Here is a 17,485-nt window from a genome sequence, read left to right as displayed (position 1 = left end):
AGGTGTTGATATTTTAGGCCCTTTTCCAACGTCTGCTTCGGGAAACAAGTGGATTGCTGTAGCAACAGACAACGTCACCCGATATGCAATCACATGGGCTCATCCGACAAGCTGTGCAACCGATATCGCCGACTTCCTCCAAGAAAACGTCATCCTTCACCACGGCGCCCCTCGACAGCCCCTCAACGACCGAGGCCGCTAATTTCTATCTAAATTTTTCGATGACATTCTACACTCGTGCGCGACTAAACACAAACTTCCTACTGCTTACCATCCACAAACGAATGGTCTAACCGAGCGCCTTAAGCGCACCCTTACTGACATGCTGTCCATGTATGTCTCCGATGACCATCGCGACTGGGACGTTGCGCTGCCGTTCGTTACTTCGCCTATAATTCGTCTCGCCATGATACCGCAGGCTTCTCTCCATTCTTCCTCTTGTTTGGCCGCGACTCTACGTTGCCTTTCGGCACCGTTCTGCCTGCTAGTCTGAATTCCACATCCGAGTACGCCCGTGAAGCCATCCTCAAAGCACAAGAAGCACGCCATAATGCCGGACGTCGACTTGTGAAGTCGCAGGACAATCAGCGGCGCTTATATGACGCCCGCCATCGCGACGTCCATTACACACCGGGCGCCCTGGTTCTCCTTTGGTCGCCGTCGCGACGCGTTGGCCTCTTGGAGAAGTTACTTTCACGCTACTCCGGCCCTTACCGTGTCTTGCGCCAAGTAACTGACGTCACGTACGAAATCGCCCCTCTTGAGCCAATCGTGGCTCAGCATCGCTCAGACGTGGTCCACGGCGCGCGTCTTAAGTTGTATCACTCGCCCGCCTCCTAACCACCACCGAGCCGGTGTTCAGCCACCGGGGGTCATGTGACGCGCTGACGATGTTTTAATCATCGTCGGAAGAAGACGATGTTCTGGCCTTCGTGCGCTGTCTACCATCTTGTCAGCTGCGATAATTATTGTAAATATTCTGTAAATACACGTATGACTGTCTGTAACCCCGTAACAATATATATATATATATATATACATCTATATATATATATATATATATATATATATATATATATATATATATATATATATATATATATGTATACATATATATATATATATATATATATATATATATATATATATATATATATATATATATATATATATATATATATATATGTATATATATATATATATATATATATATATATATATATATATATATATATATATATATATATATATATATATGCGGCCAGTATTTTTCTCATCACGAATTATCGCTTAATTACTTTTAATTAGTGAACTTTTTAATTCCTGCTTGAATCGCATACATATCCATTACGAAGTTTTAGGGCACCTCAAATCACCTCAGAAACAAGCAATTGTTTGGTGTTCAGCATTGCCTCGTTGGTATTTCCGAGAAAAAACAAAAGCGTGCGAAACATCCAAAATAGGAAACAGATACGCGCTCGCGCGCCGCTACTCAAGCGCTCCCAAGCGAATCGCCACGGATGCACGGCTTTACTAGCGGTGGCAGCTCGATACAGGGCTTCACGCTATGTGATGGTCGCGGCATCAGAACACGCCGCTGACTCATTGACGAGCGTAGCGGAGCCTTCTACGATGCGGAGATAAGAGAATGCAGCCGGACATCTTTCAATGGTTGCTTGCAGGCGCTTGAGTAGAGGTGTGTGAGTGCGCATCTATTTCGTATTTCGCAACTCTCATGGGCTTTTATTTTTTCTTGGAAGAAAGCAACCAAGACCACTTCAGCACGAAATAAATGCTTGAATAAAGTGTACCTAAAATGCGCAACCAAGATAGTCAGACGCCGATAACCCTCTCTCCATGCTCGAGTCTTACGCGCCACATCCAAAGCGCGGCGGCAACGCTTTTACTCGCATTCCATCGTGATAATGCGCTTAGGCGAATCCGTGAAGCGCTACCGCACGCAGAAAAAGCCACAAAAATGTTCATCCTCAAAAGAGTCAGCATGGTTTCAACTATCACCTCGTCCATTTTCTCGTGAAGCAACACTCTGTCGCAGGAATCCTCGCCCTGGCAATTACCCTTTGGCGACGCCCTCGCCTTTCTTTACATAATGGGGAAGTCATTTCATGTTGCCTCTGGCTTTAGCTTGGGGCGTTTCGAGTAATTACCTGTCGCCTCCACGCTTCCGCCATTCTGCTACGCTTCTAGTCGTCTGAGTACATGTCATCTTTCTTCTATTGGATATGGAACCTACCTTTATGAGCTATCGCGGATGAGTATTTTCTTGAGATTTTTTTCCCTCGCATAACTAATTAGAGCTAGCACATTAGCCAATTCATTTTTGTACAATGAATTAGTTTGCAGTGCATAGGCTTTTACAAAGAACGACGAAAAAGAATATGAAAAGAACCTAGATAAAAATAAAAAGTAGAATAATTTTTAGCAGTTATGACACACACGCCACATAGAAATTCTGTGGTATTTCATTTGTTAATCCATGAAGTTCATTCACATAACGGCTATTTAGGTGGTAGGTACACAGAACTCCCGGAACTTGAAACCTTTCATGTTCCTGGTCATTGTCGCCATTTATTACGCGTTGAATGCATGGCACTATAGAAAAAGAAAAGTCGTAGTTTCGCCCGAAAGGCCAACCATCAATTGCGATGTCAAATTATTGGAAAGCTATACAGAACTAGGAACGGCGACTTCTAGTGATTTGGACGGCGGAGGGGATGGGGGGGGGTGTAGTACCCCTGCTCATGAAATTGTGAAAGAGCCTGCGACGATCCGACAGTGGCAGCTGAACTTTTCGGCTGTTTTCTCATAGTAGAAAGTTTCTTTTTTTTTCGGAAATAACGCTGTTACTACTCTCTTTGACACCGGTGCTGTTTGCTCAGGTATGAGCGGTGCACTTGTATCTAAACTGCGAAAACTTACGACATCGCCTAGCAAGAGCCCCAGTTGCGTACAGTAGGGGGGACATCTGGTAAAGCCCACTTGAATGTGCACAGCGCAAATTGAAATATGTGTGTTGACGTTGTAGGGATCTTTCCTTGTACAAGTATGTAGTGTTCCTGGCCAATAATCATCGGCATAGAGTTTCTTCGCAAATACAGCGCGAATGTCAACCTTCATGACTTGCTTGGGTCGTTTTGAGACCATAATAATTCTGAAGCTGACAACACGCAATTCTCCAACATAGCGCTACGCGTTTCCAACGAGTCTGTAGCAGTGCCACCTCGGAGCAGCCTTTTCCTAGGGTGGAAAATGGACAAGACACCCCTAAAGCTATAATATTTGAAGCAAATTTGTCTCATTTTATCGAGCAACAAATCTGTGTCGCCGCAGGAGTTGTTTAACTCAGAAAAAGGCAAGCCCATCTACTAGGCACTAACTTCAGTGAAGAATATCGCCTTATCACTAAGCACACCGCTGTTGTATGTTGAAGAAATTGCCCATGTCCGCGGCCCCTAAACGTCAACTACTCTTTCGTCGTCTGACCATACTGCAAAAGTGTTCGCTGGTACTGCCAATGTGAGCCCGAACCTACCATCAGCCCAACAAGAAAGCCTTCTAAATAACCTGATTTCGTTTCGAGATATTCTAGCTGCGACGACCATGGTTAGCAAGACGCCCTTGCAAGCATCGAATTATAACCACACCCACAAAACGCCTCTGCGCCAAGATGCCTATAGGGTGTTGCAAAAAGAGCATGACTCTAAATCACCATGTTCCACAGATGCTCAAAGACGACGTCCTCCCGCCTTTGACAAGTTCTTGGGCTTCCCTGGTTATATTAGTGAAAAAGAATGATGGCACCTTGCATTTTTGTTAATGTGTCGAAATTTGAACAACATCACCAAGAAAGAAGTTTTCCGAACGAACCTCTTTCACTCCTACATGGGTCACTGTAGATGTGGGAATGATAGGCACAGCTGTAAAAAAAAAAAAACACTTTGACGCCGACTTTGAGCTCTGCGTATGTGCTGGTCTTCAATTAACCTCTTCGAGGCAAACTGGGGTCTCTAGGCATGTAAAGGTAGGTGTGTACCACTCTTCAATGAATATCTTCGACCCCAACTTGGGTAACTATACATGCGCCTCTGGAAATGTGCCTTTCGACAACGACGAAAAAGATCCCTTAATTTTTTTCGATGCTGAGTGAAATTGAACACACGTCACAAGGGTTCCTCCAGGACAGCAACTGGACGAATTACCAGGCTACACTACAAATGCACTGGGTATGCGTCGTTTTAAATTAACGCCTTCTTCGCCAACGCTTTAATGAGCTGTGCCACGAATGCAGTAGAGCATGCGCCAGTGAGTATGCAACCGGTGCGCCAAGCTCCTAGTCACGGAGGCCGCGCACGGGCTTCTCGGCAGTTCCACTAGATGGCGCAGCACGTTGAGAAACAAGCGCGATAGAGGAGCCCGATTGCCGGGTGACCCGTTTCTCAGTACGCACGGTCCGACAGGTCACGCATTCCGGAAGCCACGCGTAGGATGCGCTGCGGCGGTACTAGATGGCACCGAGCGTTTTTAAGGAAGCACAAAAAAGGAATCCCGCTGAAGTTCACGCCTCATACATAACTCCTTTCGACGGTGGCAATGCGTTGTGTCGCTATATTTATTCAATGTTAACCTCATTACTGTCGACCGTCATTGTGAGATGAGAGCCACCTAATTTTTGTTGCGTCTGACACACTCTAGGCCGGTATGTGGCAGCGATGCCTTTCACGATGCCACTGCCTTTCGCCACTTTTCGCTTTCGTGAGTGGCCGCATTAGACGCTCCGTCCGGCATAGAGCGCCTAACATTCGGGAAAGGACACCGGGAAGAAACACCGCTACAGATTCATGGCCCCAGGTTGCTTGCATTGTTTACGCTCACCATTGAAAGCATACAACACTTCGCTACGCGACGGCTAAACACAGTATTGTCTAAGTTATTATCGGTTTCAGTCACATAAGAGTTGCCTGAGGTTCATATCGCTCTAACAATATGTGAGGCACGAAACTAGAGAATGGGTCACGCAAACCTTACCTACTTTTGTGCATATTGTACTATGGCTCACTCATCTTTTGTGCTTGTAGCACACAAGACGATTAAAGTTTCTTAATTGCATTCAGGCGGTTTCAGGCGCCTATCTGATTATTATGCATGCCGTAGTGGGGAACTCCGGATTAAATTCGGGCACGGGGTTCATTAACATGCCCTCAATGCACGGTACACGGGCGTTTTTGCATTTCGCTCCCATCAAAGTGCGGTCGCCGCGCCTGGGATTTCATCCAGTGACCTCGTGCTTGGCAACGCAACACCGTAGCCGCTAAGCCACCGCGATGGTTATTACACTTTCTGCTCAAACGCTCCAATGCTCGCGCTTATATATTGCTTGGTTTATTGGCCGTATATGGGAAGATAACATTTTTGACACCAACTTGTTGAGCCACGTGAGCCACGACTGAAGAAAACGCTAGACAGTCGTTAGCCGGGACTTGCACTTTTTCAGCACAGAGCCTAGAAACTTACAAACCGGCATACTTCACCACCAATGTGTGCTTGAGGCAGCCTTAAAGGCGATAACTTCTTCCACTGCTCGTTAGATATTTAATGTCTCTTACGTTTGCCTGTGGCGTCCATTTAGGTGAACTGGAAATCAAATTATAGAGTAAGCCGCCGTTGCGTAGCGCAGATATTTTTAGGACCCCTAGCTTAGTGTGATTCAATAAAGTCCGAAACGCAGGTATCGATTGCTGCGTTGGAAAAATAAAATTATCATAAACCATGAAAAAGTAAACGTAAACGAAGGAGGCGCTGTGCAAATAAAAGCAGCAAAGTGCAGCGCACGTGGAGATGAAGCTGTGCAGCGTAACCCTAAGTGAATGTGATTATATTTTCCCTGTGACGCCGAACAAACAAAATACGAAAGTATGTAGGCGATAAGGAGATTACAGATAACGTCCACCGACACGCTTGCACTGTATGGTCAAAATAATGATCGCGCAACACGGTTGCCTGCTTTTTGTCAGGAAACGCTTGCCGTTCTGTGTACCTTGCGGCTATGGAAGAAAAAATGAAAAAAAAAACACGGAAAGTATGTACACGTGGCAACGTAATAAAGCGCTAAAATTTGGTAAGCTCGAGATCACCATTTTAATGACTGCCTGTACGCGTCTCCGGCTTTATTTCCACGAAGTGGCAATGAATTATGGTCAGTAGGTCCATCTTACGTTGCAGGAAAATCTTACGTTGTGTCTCCGAGTATATGGCAGTGATAAGCAGTATTACTAATATGGTTCACGAGACTTTATAAATATTTCGCTGGAAATTGAGCAGTCAGCCAAATGTGCCGTTAGCTTGGTCTCACGGAACTATTAAGAAATGTTATTTTGACATGGTCTCGGAATGAACTTTCAATAAGCAGGAGAGGATAATCTTTTCTGAGACTCAGGAAAATCCATTGCAAGCGCGACAGTGAACTGCAGGTTTGTCAAGAAGCTAAATATTCACTTGAGGGCTATAGGACTTCTTAAAAATAAAATAAACGTACACGCTCATCCACGACACGCTTCCTCCCAAACGCTCATGTTCTTCATATTTTGATCCGCCGGCCCTGCCGCGCTATTTTCATAATATGCTGCTCATTTAGGAAACCGAATCAACGCAAATGCGACCACGTATTTCATTGAAATACGCGCCCTCTCGTCATACTCGATCACAAATATTCCGTGAAATTATCGCCACACATCAATTTCTCAATAACTGCAGCTTGAGAGCTATACAGTATCTACTCTTCATGTGATATATTATTTATGACAGCGTACAACTTTGGCTCCCATGAAAATTCTCGAAAGTACAATATGTCAAGCGCAGCCATTGCATACGTATTACAGGGATTTCAAAACCACTGTTTGCAAAGATGAAAGTACCCGCTGACCTTCAATCCATTTGTATATTACTGGTTCATACTGATTCATTAGGACACGAGGAAGCAAAATCATTGTTAGCAAGTTTGACTTAAACAAGGGGGCACATTATCAGCAAGATGACTTAGAGGCAGTGTTTACTTTCTCAGTTGCCTCATGACATAGGAGGAGCCAGGAACCGTGGGGCCGCTGCTGACAAATTATGGTTGAAGTCCTTACAGATTAGATGAGGAACATGAATAAGGACTCCACCAGTGAGCACGAAATTCGCACGTCTTGGTGCTAAATTTCATCTCAACCCCGTAGACTAATTGGGCTCGCCATAGGCGTGTGCTAATCGGAGCAGTGAACGTTCATTTCGACTACCGAAAGTTATTCCCTCGAGTTGGGCAAAAATATTAGGCCAAACTTATTGAATACTGACTGTTGTTGACCCTGAATGTTGTGCCATACACTCTAAAAACTAGGAAGGGTATCGCAGGAGTGAAGCTGCCGGTTCACTCTTCAAAGCGCCGTTTTACTCTCGCAAAATGTCGAGGAGAGTGAAATGCATTGTTCACTCTGTCACCAAGGAGAGAGTGAAATGTGCTTTTCACTCTCCCCTTCAGAGAGAGAGAGTGAAAAGACTCTTGCGACAATAGAAAAGAGAGACTCTTGCGGCAATAGAAAACAAAACGTAGCGTAATCTTCTGCTTCAACTGTAGGTGGCTGGCCCCGAACATGGCAATGTATCATTCGTGCACGCTGAGCAAAGAACACATCGTTTTGCTTCTAAGAGAACAGGCCGCCGCAGTTCAAAGGAACGCGTAGCGAGCGCTCTACTTTTTCACTCGGAGTGGCTCCACCGCGCGCGCGCGCGCTCAAGATCGCGGAACAACACAGCACCGGAGAAAGTAGATCCATCCAGCGAGCAAAGGCCAGCCGAGGGAGATCGTGTGGCAGCCATCTCGCGTCGCCACGAAAACACGACAGTCGTTCGTCATGCCTTGGATATAACAACAAATCCTCCACGGTAAGTGAATTCTAACTTAGGTGCACATTCTCCGTATATGTCATGCTATCGCCAGGAAGTTGTCGCTGCGCTTAGCCGACGCGATTGACAAAGGACTAGGCGTACGCGCTGTCTCTTGATGTCAATCGAAAAAGCCAGTCGTCGCGATAACTGCATGTGATTTTATCACTTTGCCGTTGTCAGTAAGAGCTTTAAAAATCGCAAACGCTGCCAGAACTATGGTATGTTCAATAAGACGCCAGGCGAGAGGACGCTTAAAATGGTTAGTTCACCAGCCCGTGATTCCGAGCCTATGCGGAGCGTGATTAGCGTGCGTTTTGCGTGTTTGAATTTATTCAGTTTGGCAGTCTACTATGTACGGAACGCTGTTGAACTAAGGAATCACATAACAGAAGCCGTCATTTTGCTGGCAGCATGCTTTTTTTTTTATAAGTAAACCGCGCGCTTGACGGTGTCTCGCGCAGGGGGAATCTGCGACCACTGAAGTTACGTGCAGCACCAGTGCTAGTTAGAAACTTTGCCGCAGGCATTCAGCTGCATGCTGCAAGAGGTCAGTTGGGCGCGTTATCTTGAACTTACTTAGGAATCCATGTTTTATGATGAAAAAAGTATAAACCCCATATAAGCGATCTTGCGCGCGGCAGCTACAAGCGACGCGACGGAGATTGCTGTCGCGTTCGCTCGTCGCCTACAAGTCGTACTCCGTGCGAGCGACGATTTTGAGCGACGCCTCCCCGGTGTTGCCGGCATGAGGGCTGCAGTCACGCGTGACGCGTGCTTTAGTAATTTACGTTGATGTATTTTACTATAAAAAGTAGCATAAAATATTTCCGGAGGTCTTGCAGTACGTTCTTATCCTTGCACGTATAAAAATTGAATCATTTGCTCGTTCCGCGCGACAATCGGTAGTATTTGAGCGATGTATGTACATCCAGTTCCGGCTTCGCGCTATTGGCTAGTCGCTCATAGCACTTCTGGGCGACGAGCGACGATTTCTAGATTTCCAGAACCGAGCCATCTGTTCAAGCGACGGCCCGTTTTGTCGCTCGTCGCCGTCGCGCACTAAATCGCTCTCACAGTGTTTATCCTTAAGACTGAACTGTTTTTGCTCATGTTGAAATGGTGTGATTATAGGTCTGGTTTTGTCTCCTGTTGCGGTTTTCGTGCACGGTGCGAAACTGAAAGGATGCTTATGTCTACGAACTCGGTGAATTGTCGAGCAGCTAGTTACGCATCGGCATCGAATATAACGGCTGCTGTGTGGAATTACAATTGCAGGGGCGCTTTGCATACGCTTATTGTTTTGGACATGCCTGTGCATTTGCTAATATGAGTTGGCGTGTCAGAGTTATGTCATATGAACAGCTAAATCAGCCTTCCTCTGGGTGTTACAAGCGTAATGTGTGCATTTTGCTATAGCATGGCAGATTATGATGTGTTTATCGCTTGAATATTTTTAGTAGAGAAATAAAATATCAAAATAAAATGTTGCTTTAATTCCGTGTTACCATTCTGTCGTACACAGAACAATAGGATGGTGTAATAAACTAATAACTGCGGTTTAACTGCAACTTTTACATGCCTACAAGAATCTAAAATGCTAGATTTCAAACTGCAGCAGTAGTCGGGTCTGTCAAAAATGAACTCCACTGCGCACCTCATGCATGAAAATAAGTTCATGCCTTTTAGTAAGATTAGATGCAGGCCGCAGGGAACTTGTTAGTATTGAAATGTGGGTAAGCTTGCCATAACAAGCCTTGTTGCCCTTTTTTATAGGCACATCCATATATCCATTGAGCTGAAGGACAATATTTTCATCCCTACTGAGCATCATGTTTGCAGCTATAATCCTCAAATTATGGCTTCAGCAGTGGCACAACCAGGCACGGTGCGGGGGGGTGGGGGGGCACACTGGGCACGTGCTTAGGATGTGTCACAAGTGGTGTTTGCGATACACCAGACTCATGACAGACCTATGACGTCTGAAAATGACCAATATTCTATTCATTAGCAGGAGTATTCTAATATTCATGAAAAACAAGGATGAACTGTGGTTTGTTTTTTTGCTTAAATCTAAAAATTGAAGTTAGTTTAGCAGTTGACTGTTGCAGTCATTTGGATGTTTTGCATGCATTTCACTAGGAAGACTAAGAGCTAAGACTTTTTTATTGCCATTGCCTTGACTGTCTTGATGTTGTTTTGCACCATGTCCTTGTGTTGACTTTTGCATACGATATTTTTCAGGCACCCGCTTTATATAACGCAAGAAGGCAGCTGCAAGGACACGAGGATGTGAAAGAGCCAGTGCAGCGCGACTTCACGTAGTGTAGAGGAGCCAATGCCAAAAAATCAAAATACATTGGCATGTTATTTGGACAAGAAAACTAGTATGTGGGTATATTGGGTGTACCATTTGACCAAATGTCAACAAAATCAAGATACAGTATGTTACACGAAGATGAAAATTCTCACGTGCTCCAGGCAGTCATCTTAACATGGTATATTTATGTAATGTCTCTGATTGGAAAGTCAAATCAAGTATGCTCACTGGAGACAAACACATAGCAGCAAGTGTCATTGAAAAGTTAAAAATGTGTTTTAAGAAAGCTGATTAGTTCTGAGAAGTGACTGCTTTTTGTCTTGCCTCTCAACACATATATCCATGTGATAAAAAAATAGTGGTACAATGAAATTGCATATTTGCTTAGCGACATGATACATACTTGCAATGAGCACGGTGCCTGTGTTTACTATAGAAAGCAACAGCCCATGCTTGGTTAGGTTAGGCCCACTACAACATGCAGGCATGGGAGATTGGCGCTTTTTTTATTTCTGTATCGAGAGGTTTATTGTCGTGCGTATAGGTGCAGTGGCACGCAGTATGGCTAGTACAAAAAAGGGGGGGGGGCAGATATATGTAGCTCACTGTACACGATACAGGGCAAAGGAAATCCGTGTTCAGCAACTATGTTAAATGCCATGTACGTAAATTTTACAACGCTACTCGTTCGAAGCGCGCACAGGTGCATATTGAAGAAAAGTTTCCAGGGTAGATAATTTAGTTCGTAATTTACACTAATTTTGCTCTAACCACGAGACATAATAATTTGAATATACTGCACGGAAAAACCTAGAGCGAATTAAATTGTGTGTCAGCTTCGTGTGTATACATATAGTCTTCCCTATGCATTAGGTTTTTTGCGTAATGCATTAACAGTTGACAGCCTATCTTATGATGTGTACTCTGTTTACATTACAGTTGTTTATTAGTTTACTCGTTTGTTTTGCGACTGATGAAATGCCGGCATATATATATTTTCAACATTTGACATAACCCTGTATGTTTTGCAGGGACAACCCAGGACGTGCATTTCTCAGCACCCAGTCAACTGCCAAAAGTGACTCAAACACAGGCCACCAGTAAGTGGACATCAGTTGCAATTTCACATTATGCAGTTGGCAGCTGCCTTGTACGGAGGCTTTTTTTTTTAATGAGATGGTGATGTCGTTCTAATGTACATTTTGACCACAAAGGTGCGATCATGTCTCACAGAGGCATATATGGTTGCTATTCTCTGCGAGGGACGTGTTCTCGTGTTCGTGAAGCATTTGTGTTTGGCAGTATTGTCGCCCAATGAGTCGGATATAAACACTAACTCGCCACTGCCGGCAAGTAGTTGCGAGAAACGCATTATGACGCTGTAAAGTTATTTCATTAATTCGAAGGAAAGTTTTGCAGCAGGAAAAAAGGTTGCTATTCCAGGTAAACATGTCTTTTTCTCACAGGTTATTTAGCCAAACTGTGGATGCATGAAATTCGTGACTTATGAATAGATTTTAATTTGTTCTTTAGTAATGCTTCTAAAAGAGACTAGAAATAGCATGTGACTACCTCTGCAATCAGCAGACCATACATTTACAGTCATAAGTGGCAGTTCCATGCAGTCTCACACTTTATATAACCTTTCCTTTCAGCACCATTGGAACTGGTGGCTGCGTTTTCAGAAGGAGAAGTGCACTTGACACTGTATATGTATGTGTGAATTCGGTTTTCTTTGTATGTGTCGGCTCACTGACAAACAGTGCAAAAATCTGTTGTACCACAAGCCTGACGACGCCTTCTGCTGCTAGAAATGCGGCACTTCGTATTTTATAGTACTGCATGACATTTAAATCAAAGCTACCACATAAAATGATCAAGAAAACTAACCGCTGTTATAGCTGTTTTCCTCAAAGAACGCTTGTCCTTTATGGGCTGTGTTAATCTGAGCTCTCCACCGATGTTTCAGTAATATTATCCCTTAGTGAGTGAGAGATTGGGGGCAATTAATCGTGTTAGTGTTTAAGTGGTGTCCTAATTATGTGCATTTGTTCCAACAAAGTTGTCTAGATTACTTTATTGTGTAGTGTAAAGCTTATGAAACCATCAGCAACTACTGAGTTGCTAACACGCATATGGATTTGTCACTATACAGGTGGAACTCGGCTGTACCACTGCAGTGCTGCGGAAATTGCCTTCACCAGCGGCTTTGCAACAGCTGTTTCGCAGCATGTCGGTATGTGTTAATTTATAGTTATGTTGGGATGGGCTAGTATTATGGACCACTGCTACTCTGTATTGTGACAGATCCATATGATAAGGGATGTAATGGGCACAGCGAAAACCTTTGAATTTTTTACTATGGTACATAAACAGGCTCTCCTTTTCGTCACAGGAGCAGGAGAGAAGGGCATGCAGGCACTCCTGAATGTACATATATTTCAAAACATGAGAGAGACATATACACACACACACACACACACACACAATTAAACTAAAGGCAGGGACGTTCCATCTTTCATCTTGAATTGAATTGTGCAGCGCAAAAATACAACACAGACCACAGAGAAGCACACATGTTAACAGGTTTGATACACACGTTAGTTCAACAGATTTGATACTTCAAGTGTGCTATTTTACACAAGGGGGAAGGGAAAGGGGAGAAAATCTGAAAAAAAAGTGGAGTGGAAAAAAAGGAATCGTGCCAAAAAGCATGAGAAGCATCGCGCAGCCAGGATCACCAGCAGGACATCTAAAAAGCACTCTGATAAAATTACATACAGGACAACCTTACGTATAGTTTGTTTCAATCAACTCAGATCACATGCAGCCATTACTGCAATCAAGTTGTTTCCTTATGTCATATGAGGGAATGATGTGGGCCCAAAAAACTGTTTAGAGCTGAAGGATTATGTTCCATTCTAGCCTCATTGCCTGCTTTTTTATCATATTGTTATCAGCTGCTTATGTTAGGGACAAAAAGTAAGAGTACGAACTGTTTCCCGATTCGCCATTCCACACATGTCTTTGTGACTATATGTACATGCAGATGATCCATAGCTGAAAACTATTCAGTACAGTAGAATCTCATTACAAGATGCACTTGGTTGTAAGAGACATCTGAAAATGGTTTGGTTGGTTTTCCGATGTTTGCCACGTTAACAATACTGTATACAAGAGACACCTTTGTTACTAAGGATGACTTTTTAAGTATTCACTACTTCGAAGGGACACAACCCACACACATTCACTTTGTGCACCTTGTGTGCTCCGAAGGGCGTAAAGATCACGCAATCCTTACACAAGTCAATCGCGCATGTCTCTTTTAGCATGAACCAGAAAAGGAGGGCAACGAGGACAGTGCAGGGCAGAAAGTGTCGGCAGTTGAAGCTGACGAGCGTCTAAGAGCACCTCAAAGGTACTGCGAGCAACAAGGCTTGCAAAGTGAAGTGTTTAAATTCCAGAAGTTGGGAAGGAAGCTAACACAATCTACAGTCACTAAAAAGCTGTGAATGTCTTCTTTAAAGGGCCCCTAAACCACCGAGGTTGAAATTTAGTTGCGGTGTTGCAGTTCTACACAATAAGGCAATGAACAGGTAGCCACAAGAATTTTTCGAAACGGTGCAGTAATAGTGGAGCTACGTGTGTTTGATTATCGAAAAGTAGTCCCCACTCATTTTACTCTTTCATCTGGTACACGCCATATGGACAGTATCGTCTTTTCCTTGCCTAGTACACCTCCAAATGTTACGGGACAGGCCAACACCAACGAGCTCTGTTGCTGCCGCGCTGGCCCGTCGTCCTGCGAGGGGTGGCGCTAATACAACGGAACTGTATGGTGACTCGCGTTGAAGAGCCTCATAGGGAGACCCTTCTGTTGGCGTTTCTCTTCTTTGCCCCCATTGGCTGCCCACAATGGCATTGCGCGCAACGCGACGAGGAAGAAGGAGTGTGTGTATTTGCTTGCAGGCCTTGCCAGCAGTCGTACACTTTCGTTCGACCAATCGACAGCACCGGAAACTGGTGACATCATCAGAGACAGCCTGTTGACGTCAGGACAAACTGGGGGGTGCAGGATAGGTCCAGAGAGGCGCACGGGGTTATTTTCTTCATATTGTGGTGCTCCGGCAGTGCTACGCACTCTGGCATTTGGCTTCGTCGATCGTGACGGCATTCCGATTTCGATACGCGTGTTTACTTAAAATGTTCAAAAAATGTCGAGAAGTGGTTTAGGAGCCCTTTAAGCCACCCTGAGCATTTATTCCTTCAGATATATCAAAACATACTTTAGTGATGATGCATAATAAAGTGATCTAGTCTGGCTCCTCAGTGTCTCAAAATTTTTGGTTTCGAGAGACATGTTTCCCGTGCCTCTTGAATATCTTCTGATGAGGCTTTACTGTAATATACACAAACAATTGTGTAACTCCTCCTGCAAGTATTATTCATTAAGCCCGGTCACTTATGTGCAAAGTTTGTGGTTAAGTCTTGATGTCCGTACTTTTTAGAGCTATGTTTATTAATTCATGCTGTTCTTACTGGTTCTTCGATGCAGGAGACAATGCCTACGAAATTATTGGCCCTGATCATGAGAGCCCTCAAGGGGCAAACAACATCTCTGTTGCAGAAGTGAGCCCGGTACCACTTGGAAGTTACCATGACAGATGACACGGCAGCAATAGATACAGAGACTGCCACGTCTACTGCAGCTGCAACAGTGTACGAGGCAAGCAGCAGCGCGTCAGCAGCAGTGTCAGAAGGAACCACACCAGGCCTGGTAGAGCAACATGTGTGCTATCACTGACTTTTTTTGTAGTGGATACAACTCATTTGCTCAACATACAAAAGCTTTTCACCACGACTGTGAGCCAGTGTTATTGTGCAGCAAGTGCAAGACTAAGTTAAGTGTTATAGCACAGTACAAGCATCACTTTAACATATGAAAACATATTACAGTTGTTGCCTCCCCAGCCAGCCCACATAGCCACAACAATGTTGAACACATGGTGGGACACACATCTTCTCCATTAGAAGATAGTAGAGACTGTCAGTGTTGTTGTTAGATTAACTGGTCTTTGTAGGCAACTAGGACAACACAGGTGTCATAAGATTGTTGTTGATGTTGTTGTTGAAAAGGTAAAAAAGAAGTTTGATGCAGCTGAAGTGCCAACTGATATTGAGCAAATCAAAAGCAACCACCTGAGAAAGCAACACTATCAAAATTTGGGTATCTATGTGCCGCCAACTCTGGTAAGAATGGCATAGGACAGAAGTGTGATGAAAATCACACAGACACTGCTGTTGCATCACTGGCCACAGTGAGCAGCAACTTGTAGGGCAAGAGAGTCAACTGAAACTAACATTATGATATAGTGTCATGCTCCCATGTGACCACTTTTCAAGTTATTTTGCAAGATACAGCTCAACCTCCAGAAACGAGACTGCAAGTTGTCTGTAAAAAAGCTTTCACAAAAAATTATTCATAACACCATTAACATAGCAGTATCTTTTTTTTTGTGTCGGTTCGAGGTTCCCGGCTGTCCATTAATGCAAAAATTGAGGAAAAAAAGAACATGTGTCGTACTTACACCTTTTTAACAAGTACGAGGGGGACAGAACTTTTCTAGTCATGCATCTTCATCATACTATCAAGTTTTTAAATGCCTTTTATAATTATTATTACCAGTTATATCTGAGTGCATTGTATGCATGTAGCAGGTGTAAAATCAGGTCAGTTGGATCAGATGCCTTATCTGCAAGCGAGCCCTATATTCAAGAAATTTGAAATAAAACAGTTACGTTAGAGACGCAGTCTTTCAGCACTTTATTGCCTGTGGTTTAAGCATTGCTCAATACTTTTGTGGGTGGCAATTTCAACCGGCACAGCACTGCGCTTTGCCACAGTCACATTTGTCTTCAAAGCGGTGTTTACCATTTGTGTTGATCTGTTTGTGTATGCATAGAGCAAGTTTTTAATTTATATTTTTCTACATTCTTGTGCTTGCACTAAGCTTGTATAAGGCAGTTACAAAATGTGCGGCACTATAACGAACTGTTCTGTTGAGCTTACACTTGCAAATAATCGTGTTCAGATGGCCGCACTTCTATGCGGGTGCACCGCTAGCTTTGTGTATGTTCTCATGTTTGTATAAAGCTTATATAAGCTAGTTAGAAAATGTATGTCACTAAGCATTGTGATATTCTTTAAAGAACTGCTTGGTTGGTTTTACACTTGTGAATTAGTATTGAGGCAGTGGTATTCCCATGTATGCCCACTGCTAGCTTTCTGTGTCCTCACGTGTTTGTATTAAGTTTCTACAAGGGAGTTACAGCATGTACGTCACTAAGCGCTGTGATATTTTTTAAAGAACTGCTTTGTTGGTTTTACACCTGTGAGTAATAGTACTCGTGTGGCACTAGTCATGTGTAGGTACACAGGGACCATTTGTATACATTATGCTCATGTAAAGCAGTTACAAAGTGTATGTCACTAATTACTGTGATATTTGTTGAATTGCTGTGATGGTTTTACACATGTGAATAATAGTGGTCAAGACACAGTACTTGCGGTGTATAGTTTAATTTATACACTGCCAAGACATGGGCTGTATACGTACCAAAAGAAATGTATGTCATTATATTGTTGTGATTATTACTGTTTGGATTTTATTAAACTGTAATAAAATTGTTTCTTGTATCTATTGAGGTATGGCAATTTGTCATGCAACGAAACTGAGGAGCTGCACTTGTGCATACAAATAAACAGCTAATTTAAGAGTGTACTGCTCATATTCTGCTAAACCAGTTTAACAAATCTTCTACTACAATGCTGGAAAAATGACAGAGCTGACTCGGATGCACAGAAAAAGTTCTGCACTGGCTGAAGGACTGCCCCGCACTGGAGTTCGTAATGTTGCGTTTATTGGAGTAGAACAGAAAGTGCACTTCTATTAAAAATGCAACAGTCAGTGCAGAAACATAAGGCAGACGAGCGGATGTGGCACATTTTTTTCAGGGCCCTCCATGCCTACTACTGCATTTCTAGTCTTCCTGTGCTCTGCGTATAAGCCCCTGTTCAGCCAAGGTTTTTACTCCATGACAGTTGTTCTACTGGGTTCGTAGCAATATTGAAGAAAAAAATTAAATGGTTTTCAAGGACTTTCGAGGCCCCGACACAGTAACTTCAAGGACCTCGTGCAATGTGTAGTAGTTTGGACAGGCAAT

General features: G+C 43.6%; 1 protein-coding gene across 5 annotated transcripts; it reads left to right on the top strand.

The window, feature by feature from the left end:
• Positions 1 to 7,535: 7,535 nt before the first annotated feature.
• Positions 7,536 to 16,962, top strand: LOC126537823 (uncharacterized). Of its 5 annotated transcripts, none has more exons than XR_008613839.2 (6): positions 7,536 to 7,941; positions 10,186 to 10,328; positions 11,293 to 11,361; positions 11,917 to 11,974; positions 12,417 to 12,497; positions 14,817 to 16,962. XR_008613839.2 is itself a non-coding variant. In XM_055074459.2 (6 exons), exons 2-6 carry the CDS (start codon positions 10,280 to 10,282, stop codon positions 14,892 to 14,894), a joined length of 339 nt encoding a protein of 112 aa, XP_054930434.1. In that variant the 5' UTR covers positions 7,546 to 7,941; positions 10,186 to 10,279; the 3' UTR covers positions 14,895 to 16,962. The 5 variants fall into 5 exon arrangements, 3 of the variants coding, with proteins under 3 accessions (XP_054930434.1, XP_072144028.1, XP_054930435.1); XM_055074459.2 differs by having other exon boundaries at positions 7,546 to 7,941; positions 10,186 to 10,332; XM_072287927.1 differs by lacking the exon at positions 11,917 to 11,974 and having other exon boundaries at positions 7,562 to 7,941.
• The last annotated feature ends 523 nt before the right edge of the window (positions 16,963 to 17,485 follow it).

This window comes from Dermacentor andersoni, chromosome 4 (assembly GCF_023375885.2).
Source record: "Dermacentor andersoni chromosome 4, qqDerAnde1_hic_scaffold, whole genome shotgun sequence".
NCBI lineage: Eukaryota > Metazoa > Arthropoda > Arachnida > Ixodida > Ixodidae > Dermacentor > Dermacentor andersoni.
This window is presented reverse-complemented; position numbering and strand designations above follow the sequence as displayed.